General features: G+C 42.2%; 1 protein-coding gene across 1 annotated transcript; it reads left to right on the forward strand.

Annotated features, from left to right (window-relative positions):
* Positions 1–7,592: 7,592 nt before the first annotated feature.
* On the forward strand, positions 7,593–12,175 carry nfkbiab (nuclear factor of kappa light polypeptide gene enhancer in B-cells inhibitor, alpha b). The gene is made up of 6 exons (XM_054795431.1): positions 7,593–8,865; positions 10,295–10,400; positions 10,475–10,685; positions 11,139–11,227; positions 11,342–11,602; positions 11,692–12,175. The coding sequence occupies exons 1-6, from the start codon at positions 8,612–8,614 to the stop codon at positions 11,725–11,727; spliced, it is 957 nt and encodes a 318-aa protein (XP_054651406.1). The 5' UTR covers positions 7,593–8,611; the 3' UTR covers positions 11,728–12,175.
* Positions 12,176–13,451: the final 1,276 nt, after the last annotated feature.

Consider the following 13,451-nt stretch of genomic DNA (forward strand, 5'->3'; position numbering starts at 1 on the left):
ATACAACAGAAACAATTGGGAACATTGGGAAACGTTTCTTTATTGCATTTTGGTCAGCAAATGCAGTTATTGGTTTCCTCTTAAAGGAAAACTGCGCTTCACAGAGCACATGGCAAACAATGCTACTTCTGTCAACAACAACAACAGAATAGACAGCACGTTTGCTATCACTAATCATGGCACTTTTACTCTACTTTTACTCCCCCCAGGCAGAGAATAACGTTGCCGGGTGCTAGACAGATCCAGCTATCGTGAAACACTAAGCCATTCTCGTAGTGTTAGCATGTTGCACTATTGCTGAATGTTTCATGGACAACGTAAGAACATAACAAAAACGTACAATGTCCGCTCTCACTGGGATGCTGACTGATGGAATGGCTGTATCTTTCAGCACAAGAATTGTGCTCCCCATTGTGTTGGTAAATTCAACATCATCTTCAGGTTGAAATAAAAAATGCTGAGCGCTAACAAGCAGCTGAGTCTTCCAAGTGATGTTGTCGAGTCTAAATTGAGAGCCAGTATCCACTGTTTCAGTCCGTTCTGATTTTTTGTTGATAGTATGTGGAATCTCAAAGTTGACCGACTTTTCAGCGTATTTCCACAACCTTGTACGTGTTAGGCATTATTTATAACCTAGCATTAGCTTTTCCAAACTCAAAATGCGATGCAGCAGCAACTCCTTTAGGTTTTGCATTCCCTCTCGGTAGTGCGTGAGGCGCTGTGTCACTACATCAGAAAAGTAGTTCTTCTGTGTTTGCTCCTATAATAACAATGTCACTGTAGTTAGGTTAATATGCAGGTCATGGTATGGAAATGGATTTGTTGGTGTTGTTGGCGATTTTTTGATGTTTTTTTAGAAGGCTTCATAAGCGGAATAGGTGAATCCTCATACGTGCATTGTTAGCTGCATCGTGCTAGCAGTTTTTCTCTATTTAGGATGCGCAGAAAATGGAAAGACATGTGTTCCCAAAATGCAGTTTTCTTTAAAACACCAGATATAATGTCACCTAATACGAGCGAAACCAGGCGATGGTTAGCAAAACAAAACAGAGAGCTGACTGAAAATCAGCAAAAAATTAAGCTCAGAGGCATAAATGTAGTAGTTAATTACAGTAGTTGCTAATTACAGTTTTGTGAAGTCGTCTGGGAAGCTTTTTGACATCTTTATAACATTTATTCACGCCGATACGTCTCAACTGGTAAAAATTCCACCACAGAAAAAACAATCATATGTAACCCAGAAAATGTCATGTTGTTTTTGGATATGTGACTTTTGTCGGACAATGTACACATGACATCCACGATCCAATCAAGACGCGGCTTTATGCGGAACTGTCTATTATTTCGTTCCCTGAATGCTAACCAAACTACGCTCAAGTGCACACCAAGTATCTTTTTGAAATGTTTGGTCCGAACCAGAGTACCACACTGTGAGACACACACAATTTCTCTCAATGAAATGTGTTAAGTATCGAAAAAGTCAAGTAAAATACACATATCAGTACAGGCTTTCTGATATTTTGGTAAGCTTATTCTGTCACAGTGAAAAAATCTTGCAAATCCACTGGTGTCTTTTATTCTTATTCCAATAACGTTAAGCTGTCAGTGTTCTTCCTGAGCGTAGCTTTGTTGAGATCATAATAGAAACAGCACCCACAGGAGTCAAGATAACAGATCATATCTCTTTAAGACTACTAATGAAGGTCTCTGTCCCACTGAAGTGTCTTTATTGGTGGTGGGAATAGCTTGGGAATGGCTTTCCCTCTCAGTATGTTTTATATTTCCTTGCGTGGTGTTATCTCCCTGTGGAGAACAGAAGGGTATCACATAAGTGTGTGTACAATAATCACAGCCATCCTCCCCCACCAGGAGCTGCTCTGGCTGATAAGAGATCGGAAGAAAGATTCATCCAGCCAGCCAGCCTCCCCCTCCCCCGGGCGGGGCTTGTCCCCTTTACACGGGCCAAGAGCTCTATAGTCCGGCCAGTGGCTTCATGGAGGCAGCGTCCCTGCTGGAAATCAATCAAGAGGGATGAGTGGTGTGACAACAAGCTTCAGGGACGGACTGCTGGCTTGATGAGGGCCGTCTGGGGAATAATAAGAATGACTGTGAAAACGAGGTGGGAAAATAGTCTCACTAAAACTACAGTTTCATATGATTTATAGTTTGCAATTTGTATTTGTTTTTGACCACAGGTGTGGGGGTTCTTCATTTGCAACGGATACCAACAATAACATTCAAGCAATCCAAAACAAGAGATCAAGTATCAAACGTTCTACATTCATTGAGAGAACTTGTTGTTCATTGAGGGACTGTCAGCTCATTTGAGGCGATAATGCTCTGTTGAGTGGTTGCAATTCACCTAAGAGGAAGCAGGTAAATATTGTGATCTTAATTTTAAGTGTACAACAACAGGCGATTTGGGACGGCACTACACAGAATCATAGGCGATGTAATGGTGCAGTGTGGGTTTTTCTGGATGCTCAGCCGTCAACAGACCTCACCGATAACCTGGGCCTCGAAGTTGCGTCCCTGATCACTGTGCAGCTCCTATGGCGCATCAAAGTGACAGATTATTTTGTTGACCAGGCAGTCAGTGGTGGTGATGGAGCTCTGGTCTGGCCCTCAAAGCTGCACTGGTACAGTTCCACTGCTTGGTCTCAGCGGAAGGTGGTTGTGATGTTGCGGCAGATTCGCCCACTTGGGTGGAGCATGGTTAGGTGAAGAGCCTCATCATCACCACTGTGGAGGTGGTGGTGAGTCCGGTTCCTTGGCAGGTAGCTGTAACAAGGTGTGCCCCTTTGTTGCCGAGCCAAATGCAGCACAATGGCTTTCAAACCCAGGTTGAGCGTAGACCTAGGTACAGACACCACCGCTTTCTATTTAGACAGTAGGAGAGTAGGTCCACCCTGAAGATCCCTACCATTTTGTATGTTGGCCTAAACAAATGATCAAATCGGTGTTTGGCTGCAGTCCCTGGAAGAGTCCTAATACCTCCCTGACAGTGTTCGTCATAATTGAGCATTATTTTCTTTGTAAAGACAGAATTTCTGCTTCAGCACCATAGGCTATTGTATTGGGCATAAAGATGTCACATGGTTACATCAGTAAGTGCAATAAGCTGAATAATCATCCAGACTGCTGAAAGTGACTATTGATCTGTGTAGTGTGCAGTATTACACAGCTGAGTTGCCTGTCTCTTTAAGTTTGTGTCTCAAATGGGGCATAACTGTGTCCGTCTGTGTTTAAGTGGTCATTGAGCTGATGTCTGGAAGCACTTCAAACTATCATGCATGCCATTTACTACCACATTATGTAATACCTTAAAAATTGCATGGGTATTAAGTATGCATCTCATCAACGGTCAGCTATAAAATAGATTTTAGTCTTGTCACTTAAAACACAAAATATTTATATAACAATATTATAATTCTCTTGGGTGTTGTAATACCTGACTTTTCTCACTTAATTAGCAAGCTACACAGTTGTTCTTCCCTTTGAGCATTTTTGTTGCATGTCTCTCCAAAATCATCACATCCCACAGACAGCCTCCAAGTGGATCGGTGTTGAACGAACCAAAAGTGGTAGTCCTGCTGAAAACTACGGACTCCCAGAAGCCTCTTTAGGCAGTTGCATGACCGTCCTCTGCTGTAACAGCAGCACCATCATGTCAGGTAGGAAAAAGCTGTTTGGGCTTCAAACTGGTTTCATGATTGGTGTCTTTAGTGATGTGTCGGCTCTAAAAGCTGGTTCTTTAAAACGAACGACAGGGGCTGGCTCGCATCATTGGGAGCCGACTCGTTTTTCCTCTTCTTTTTTTTTGTTTTTGTTAAAGGCGAATGTCATTGGTCAAAATGTATGTCCACGCTGAGCAGGGGGATGGGCTGGATCAAACACACCTGTGGTGCTCTTAAAGCCGATTCGTCATAAGGAATTAGCATGAAGAGATTTAACCTATTTTAACTTAATTTGTCAAATGAGATGGGTCTTAGTTTTTGATATGTTATTTAGAATATAATATTATAATATCTTTTTGTAGCTCTTAATTGAGGCTTAAATGAATCAATTTCAAAAATAAACATCACAACATATAATCATAAACAACATATCATGTAATTTAACACACATCATTCGGTAATAAATTTATTTAAGACAACAACAAAAATCAGAGGAGTCATTTGGGAGCCGAAAGAGCCTTTTAGTGAGCCGAGCTTAAAAAAAAAAACAGCTCTCTAAAAAGAGCAGAAATTGTCATCACTATTTAGTAATACAAAGCAACATTTACAGTGGATGTAAAGTTGAGGTGTCTCAATTTGGTGGGCTCAGAATATATGTTATGGTCGTCTTCATTAAACGTTGAGCAATGGTTGTGTTGATGTTGTAGTAATTAGGCTGCGTCCGTCATAGAAGAACATATTAGTATCATGATCAAGGCGCTCTAATTACTGCTTTCTTTTTCATTGGCTGGGAAAGCCAGACATATTTTGGGGCCCAGTTAATCGCTCAGACAATTCTATATTTATACAATGAATCAAAATTGAATGCGGACGACCGTAACATATCCCACCAGACATCCTCTGAACATTTTCACTGGCGGCATTCCCATATGCAAATGCACAAAAGCAAAATTGGAGTGTAGTTGCTCTCTACAGTGGGGAAGACGCATATTCTTCAAAAATATTTTGTCCAATGTTCATATTTTTTCACTTCTAAACAAATTACCACTTGGTCTGATCGACACATGATGTGTACAGTGCACGTGAAAAGGATGATATATATCTTTTAATTTTTTTGGATGTCATTACAACTAAATTTAACAGGAACAAATATTTTAAATCAGATGAAAACCTAACCTTCTTTGTCAAGCTAAGAAAGGAAACAAACTAACTTAATGTGGCCCATGTGCTATTTCCTCAGTTTAGTCCAACTGAATCATGACCGTCAGGAAAATAGTCATCTGTCTCCATCTCGTGGATCAAATGGCTATTTGGTTCCCTGGCGCATTGCTTGGAAACAATCCTGCTACGTTACTCTTGCGCCCCCTATCGGCTGCTAAGAAAGCAGTAGTGAGACGTGTAGAATCAGGTCCTAGTAGGTTTCCTTTGAGCCTCCTAAAACTTAGTTCCAATACTTCCAGGGCTCTAGCAAGTACTGTACAGATTTCAACTGATCTTCAATTGCAATTATTGTTTGTCTATGGATTTTTTTCAAAGGGCAGGTAACCAATGTAAGCTTTTTGTGGTAACCTGGGTCAAAGATCTGTTTGGTGTCAGCAAGTCTAGACACATAGGCAAAAATGCAACCAAACACACCATGCAAATAAAATCTAAAGCATGTGTACCATTAAACATTACACAAACAGCAACTGAATCGCAAACCTGAAGCAATACTGAGTGTGACACATACAGTCCATATAATGTATACCGTATATTCCAGTTATAATGCAAATGTATGACATTTGGCATAAGTGGCTAAATAGTAGTTCCACTTTTATTCTGCCTCCAAATATCAGTCAAGATTATTTCATTACATATATCACCTCAGCTGCGTGCAGACCGAAATCAGTGTGGGTTGAATTTGCAACAAGAGAGTATGCAGCTGAAACCCTCCTAAAAATGAGTGTGCAGCACAGGAAGTGGGAAGTGACCCAGGTGAAGCTTGGACTCTTTGCCACACTAAATGTGATTCAATGACTCATGTGCTCTTTGTCCCGCTTTCATGTACAGTATTTTAACTGTCTTTCATCACTTATTCATGATGAGTCAGCGTGTGTGTGTGTGTTGTGTATGTCAGCTCATGTCCAGAAGGTCCCGGGATTCCCACCTGTACATTAATCATGCTGTTGTATAATTTTTGTTTTGTTTTATCAGTGTTTAATGACCAAATCTGTTTTTTGATGATCATTGGTCATGTAGATGTTCACTTATTCATTCCCACATGTTATAATTTGTTGTAAATTTCAATACAATTACATGTTTTAATTGAACAATTAAACAAACAAAGATGTAAACAATTAGTCTACCAGTAATTCATGTACAGAAAGCTGCCATGATAACAGAAAGTGCCAGAGACCGAGCGGTTGCACTTTCCCCGGGCTTTCCTATGAGCAAACTCTCCACCTGAGGCGAGACTGACTCAGGTTCCATGTTGAAAATCCCTGAAAGAACATCTGAGTGACTGACAACAACATTCTATTCTGTCCTTCTCTGTTTTGTTTTGTCATGGCTGAGATACGAGCTCACTTGACTTTCATATGTTTAGATAACATAGCTGAGATATGGAATGTTTTCAGTATTGTGTGAGACCATTCCTCTGTTTGACAGCAAGGCCCGCTGACTGCATTCCTCCCCTCTAGTCATACAGTCACCAACGTTCACACACGTCTTGTTTTCCCAGTGTAAAGCTGAGTGGGTCCAGCAGTGGACATACATTCTAGATTTTCAAAAACATGCTGATGTATTCTTTAGAAATGTACCATTGTGTGCATATACAGTATGTGAGTATCCCTCTTGCCAACATGCAAATACTGTACACTGATTAACACTTGAGTTGACAGTCATAATACGCCGAGAGCCTTCAAGTCAAACTGGTCCCACTGACTGAACAATGCTAGCTTAAGCAAGTCTGGAGTTCCCCCCCTCCCAAAACATTACAATTAACTTTGTTTCAGAACATACAGCTCAAAGGTTGTCAAGTCCCAAGGCCTTGTTAAGAAACTGTGTTCTTCCAGTATGCAATCTACAAGGATGATGATGAATGATCTAATGTTTAGTTGTATAAATACTATTGCAATAAATTGCATATAAATGCAATACTACTTGCAGAGGTTTATTAGCATAACAACCAAACCTTGCCAGAACTCAATTGTACCTTCTGTTTTTCAGGTAATAATAACATAATATACTAAAATGGAGCATTCTAATCGTTTGTGCGGATTATTTTCCACACAGTGCGCTGGCTGCTTCCTCAAAATCCTTTATTCCCCTGAAAAGCCTCAGAATTGGGGTGGGTGATACTGCACATTTTAGTATCGATCCAATACCAAGTTAATACAAGGCCAATATTAGTGATGAATAACGGTGGTGTAGTGGTTAGCATGAAGGCCACACAGAGATGCAGATCTGGAAGATCTGGGTTTGTATCTCTGTTTGGCCATTTGCATGTGCGTGGGTTTTCTCTGGATACTCTGGCTTTCTATAGGTATGAACGATTGTTTGTCTACTGTACATGTGCCCTGCCATTGGCTGACGAACAGGGTGTACCCCGCCTCTCACCTGAAGTCAGCTGGGATAGCCTCCAGCATACTCCCGCTAATGTGGCATAGGAAACAAAGGACTGATTATCATCAGAATAAAACACAGGACAAAGATTTTAGGCACACAAAAATATTTGTATCAACTTATTTGCACACCATTTAACAACAATTAAATACAATTTAAGACATTGAAACAATATCAACAAAATAATACAATTATTCAGTTTTATTACATGCAATTATTTGAGCAAAATCATGTCAACAGTGCAAAATAAGGAAACTCTCAAATAGTGGGGGTGGGCGGGAGGGGAGGGGAGGCCACTATACTATACGTTACTATGCTTACATTTCTTCAAGGTTGACAGGATGTTAGTGTCTTTATTCATGCTTGAGCGATGCTGGTGCCAGCAAGTCATACAGTGGTTTGTACAAATAAATTCCGCAAGTACCTCACTCCCTGACGCCTAAAGAGTTTCACGCTGGACATCGAAATGACAGCTCGGGCTTTTATCTCGATGCCGAGCATTCTCCACTCTTTCTGTGGACCTTGGTTCGAGCTTGAGATGTTTCACGTAAATATAACTATCAGCAGTGTAACTATATGAACACACAAGAAAAGAAAACACATACTTGTGAATGTAAATACAGAAGATAAGGGAACAACATAGTAGTGATCCAATACTGATATGACTCTTGGTATCGCTACTATCAATATTTGTATGAATCCCTCCAGCCCTACTGGGTATGCAATTAAACTGTGCTACTGTCGGACATCCAGTGCAACCCTGTATCATTAAAATTAAATAAAATTAAGTCATTGTGTGACCAATCTTCCACAAAGGGAGAGAAATGGAAACTAAATCTACTGTATCATGGTACTTGACTTCCTGGTTTCAGTACTTCCCAGTTTGATGTGTTGATTTCTTTAAGCATGTTTCTGTGCATTCAAGGGTTATTATTTATAGGTTTTGCTGCAAAAAATATTTTTTGCCAGCACAGTCCCGAAAAGTGCTCGTGAACAAACTGTGCCTGCAGGTTTTTTTCAAGTATTTATGCATACATCTGCATGTAAAAGTTGAAATACTTATTTAGATGCAAAGTGTGACTAATGCAAATGTGGTTTTGTATACAGCCATGTGTGCAATGTATTATGATTCTCAATAGAAATCCCCACTTGGAGCCAGCAAATGTAAATACGGCGTTATTTTAAGTGATAGTCTGCTGGAAATCCCCCACCTAGTTGCATAAGCTCCGCCCCCCTCCAGCCAAACACAGAGGGCTAATAATTAGCAGGCAGCCGCTGCGCTCCTACACGTAGAACCAAGCGCACCTTTTAGCCAACAAGAAGGAGCAGCGATGGCCCTCCACAGGAACACTTTAATCAACCAAATGGATTACAACCGGGAGCCTAAGGAAGGAAAGCCGACTCACTCGACCGAAGAGCGGTTGGATAGCGGTTTAGACTCGCTCAAAGAGGAGGACTACCAGGCTGTTGAAGAAGAAATATGTCGCCTACAGCTGGAATGTGAGCCGTCGTGGCACAAACATTCGGATGGTGTTGCAGCCGAGCTGCAAGAATGGAGAACACAAGTGACAGAGGACGGAGACACGTAAGTTGGAGCGCACAAGCCACATTCAAGTTATCGTATCGTTTGACTAGATTAGCTTAGCTTCGCTAGCGGTGCCCGTCTATGTCCTGGGAGGTCATTTGATCGCCTTCCAGTTGGGAATGTTTTTCTCGTAGCTGGTCATAAAAGACTATGCAACTGGGACACCACACTGGGAAGGTTTTTTGTTCAATTGTCGATATAGTTCCGGCTTAAAAGAAGGCAATTGGACGTAAACAAAAGGCTATTATCAGCAGGAATCCACTATGGCCGTGGGCCAGACTGGGAAAGTCCCAGGCGCGCCGCCAAAGATTCCCAACCTGTGCTCGCTCCCGTGAAAGCGAGATGAGGTGAAATAGTAGAAAAGTAGTAGAATTTACAGGGGGGGGGGGGTGTTAAATAAAGCCATACTACGAAAAACATGTCCACCTCTGGTCGCATCAACACAACCATGAGCCGTCATTACGACTGTTTTGATTTAATGAGCTTGCCATTGGACATGGTCATTGAATGCCTCACCGAGCATACTGACCAATCACGTGACATGTGACCAGGGGTCAACTGTAGGGGTGGGCGGTACTGAGATGTTGGTATCTATCCGAGACTAAGCAAATACAGGTCCGGTATTGCTGATACCGATACTCGAAATGGTGTGATTTTGCCTTTAATTTTGTTGATCATGTTCGTCATGTGACTGAAGCACAGGACAAAGATTTTAGGCAAATAAAAAAATCTTTGCATCAACCAGTTGTGAAATTTAGTTATTTCTGAACAATTGATCAATATGTAAATACAATAAGACAATTTCACAATAATAACAAAACCATGTAATTATTCTCTTTTAAAACATCCAATTGTAAAATAGTGCAAAATGAGAAAACAAGAGTTAAAAGCCACTATTGGCCGTCACTGAAATCCCGTGGCTGTTTACCCCCAAACCTCTCGTGTGTCCAAGCACTTACTCAACAATGTAACGATATGAACTCAACAAGGAAAACGATATTTCTGAAATGAAACCTACAAAAGAACAGAAAAATATCAATACATCGCTCTAGTGTTGATCCGATACCAATACTACCAGTGGTATCGACACTATAAACATGGATGCATCCATCCCTAGTCAGCGGCTTGTTTATAATTGACTACAAGTATGATTGTGTTGTTAATGTAATAGTGTTGAAATGAGTATATATTTATAGAGTAATCTTTGCTTTGCTCGCTAATACATGCTAACACTGTAGCCCAGGGGTGTCCAAAATGCGGCGCCCCAGCTTACTTATTATTGGCCCGCGGCACATTCCAACTATATAATGAAACAAAAGATGGAATGTTGATACTTCGGCAGCTGTGTTCACTTAAATGACATGTTTACAGTGCATAGATATTCATATGTATATTCTTATATCTTCTCACCCCCCCTTCCTGTCTCTAGGCTTCTCCACTTGGCGATCATCCACGAGGCGAAGGACTACATCAGAACAATGATCAACCTGTCTAAGAACACAGACTTCCTCAACGTCCAAAATGACCAGCGACAGGTACGTGACTTTTGTCTCCACGTCTTCCTGTGTACTTCCTGCTTTTTGAACGTACCCATCGTCTCCCACCCTAGACGCCTCTGCATTTAGCAGTGATAACAAACCAGTCGGACACGTGTCAGCGTCTCCTGGCAGACGGCTGCGACCCCACGCTGGTGGACGACAGCGGGGAAATGCCCATTCACATTGCCTGTCGCCACGGTAACCTGCCGTGCTTCAGCGTCATCACGCAGTTCTGTCGTCCGGAGCATTTACACACGATGATGGCGGCCTGCAACTACCAAGGTAAGGGTAGTAGGACAAATGACCCCATAACGGGCTGGGAGAACCTCACCATGAATGTTCTGAGCTCCTGTTTCAACCTCTTGTAATGAGCAGCGCGATGCTGCCGGGAGACGTTGCTTAACTTCCCGTAGCTGAGGTCACGAGTTCAGATGGAACAACAGCGCCTCTGCTGACTGGTGTCAGCTATGGCGGCTCATTTTGCTCCAGTTTCTTCAGTTGATTTATTTGAACGTTCCATTTCGCTTCAGTATACATCACATATCACAGTTCCACATGTTGAAAAGGAGTAGGAAGAAGCAGAGCTTAACATTTAAGGCTACACAGCTGCTACCGCTCTTGGTAGACCCGCTGTTTAAAAGCGTTTTTGATCGTCTTGCTACGCTCACCTCCTCCACGATGATACATCTTCTCAGGGTGCCAGACGTTCAGCTGCTTCTCCTGTGTCTTGAACAGGTCAGAACTGCCTCCACTTGGCCTCAGTTCACGGTTTCCTCTCACTGGTGGAGAATCTCGTGGATTTAGGAGCTGATATCAACTCAAAGGTACACAACAGATACACACGATGCGCTTCATCCGAGTGTGTTAGCACCTTGGAGTCCACTCGTTGAATTAAAATCCCAAACATGTACAGTATATTAACTGTTGGCATCGTCTAGGAGCAGCGCAACGGACGCAGTGCCTTGCATCTGGCCGTCGACCAGCAGAACCTGTCCTTGGTCAGACTGTTGCTGAAGAAAGGAGCAGACGCCAACCTCCTGACGTCCGGAGGCCACACCCCCTTCCACCTCACATACGGTCGTGAGAATGAAGACATCAAAAGGGAGCTGTTTTCGTTGACCCATCCTGAACTGAGAGAGCTGCCCGACAGCGACTCTGACGACAGCGAGGACGAGGAAGACGGAGAGTCGGATGAGGAGGTGCTTGCTCGTTTAAAAACGTCCACTGTATGTCAAAATAAAAAAGCTCAGTGCATTAAAAGGCGTTTTGTTGTTCCCCGTGTGTGCAGGTGGGTTACGATGACATCCAGTGGAATGGTCATTAACACAAAGTCCCAGAAGCAGGAGACCCTGAGAAAGAAGCTGTAGGACAAGAGGAAATAGCTTGGCACGTCTTCTACTGCCTGCAGTGGCATCAAGGGAGCCTGGCAGTGCGGCTGAAGCTGTAAAGTCACGGTTGACCGTCTGATATCAGCAGCGGACAGCAAATAAATACAGAAACGAGGCAGCTGCAGGAGCCGATCAGAGACTGGTGACCAAATCAAGCAACGGCGCTGCGGGAGCGCACAGGAACGTACCATGTGTGGCTCGCCAATCATTCACGAGCACATCCATTCAAAATAACATGTATGATATTGTAAATGCTGTGTATACAAAAATATTTTTTATGGAAGCTGTGAAAGTGTACAGTAGGACAGCTTGTAAATGTTTGACAGCAACACTCCATTTAAATTAAAACACTCGTATTTAACAGGAAATGTTCTCGTTTGTGTCTTTAGTGGCGAAACAATTAATGAATAACTGTGCTACCACGAATATTGCAGAACCTGTTAGATGAGCATGCGTCTACTTTGCATGCACGGAAAGGGGGTTTTAATGCGTGAGCAGCAGCACATAAACCCTAACGGGGAATGAGGAACTTTGTAGAGCAACACACGGCCTGGGGGAGATTTTGTGTGCAGAATGAGGCTGTCAACCAGGAAGCTTTGTGGGCCTTTCAAGACAGCAACAGGAAATTCCCAGGAACAAGAACACTCAGTAGTTCATCACATTCTGTCCTTTCATGCCCCAAAGACGGGACTCTCTGCCTAACAGGATGTTTCAGTCAAGATAAGGGAGGGGAGTTTTGAGAGAAAGGCATTTCAATGATGTAGGGCTGAGTTGGATTTTAAAATAGAAACAAGCAATTGGTTTGAAATGGACCTGCCACCAGTTGCTAACCTCTTGCCTGGCATTTGAGACGGACTTGGTGGTTTTTGGGATTTTCCTTTTAAATTTAATTCAGCCTGGGCAGTGTTCCAATTTTTTAAAATGCTAACAATGCTAATCTCTAATAGCACCTATTGAGATTAGTCGTAGGATAGTCACTTGGTACTGAAAGGAATTAGGCAAATCTATATCGATTTCACTTAAAATGGGTGAAATGACTACAATGCTAACAGTCAGCATGCTATCACCTCAAAAGACATCACTAAATTACTACATGTTGTTATATCGTATGTCAAATGACAAAAATGCTCATGTAATGGATGCCTGCTGGTGTGGCTGTGCAAAAGTACGTTGGTGAACCTCACTCCCTGATGCCTTAGGAGCCGCACTGGTAAACAAGTTGACGGCTGTGCCGTTTAGCTCGTTGGCTAGTGCTTCTCTACTGTTATTTAGCGGGACGCCGGTTCGAGCCCAGGCAAGATGCAGGGCTGGCTGCACCACACGTGTCACACTAACATGCTAACAGTAAGCATGCTAGTACCTGGCAGGATAGCACTAAATATAGCAAAGTTAAAAAATTTTGAAATATGTAAAATGATATGATTCATTCTGTCAGATAAAGCTTGACTTGAACTTTAATTTGAAACCTAATTCACTTGTGTACCCCAAATATTAAAGAAGTTAGAGCAGATTTTATACCGGAGAATAGTGCCTTGGTCCTCATTGCTTTAACATCAAGCTGTGATCGCCCCACGGACTTTGGCAAGTACAACGGTACTACAAAATACAGTATATAATAACTTGGGCTGTGAAGATCTGTTTTAAAAGTCATGAGAGTAGC

Source organism: Dunckerocampus dactyliophorus, chromosome 13 (assembly GCF_027744805.1).
Source record: "Dunckerocampus dactyliophorus isolate RoL2022-P2 chromosome 13, RoL_Ddac_1.1, whole genome shotgun sequence".
NCBI classification, from domain to species: domain Eukaryota; kingdom Metazoa; phylum Chordata; class Actinopteri; order Syngnathiformes; family Syngnathidae; genus Dunckerocampus; species Dunckerocampus dactyliophorus.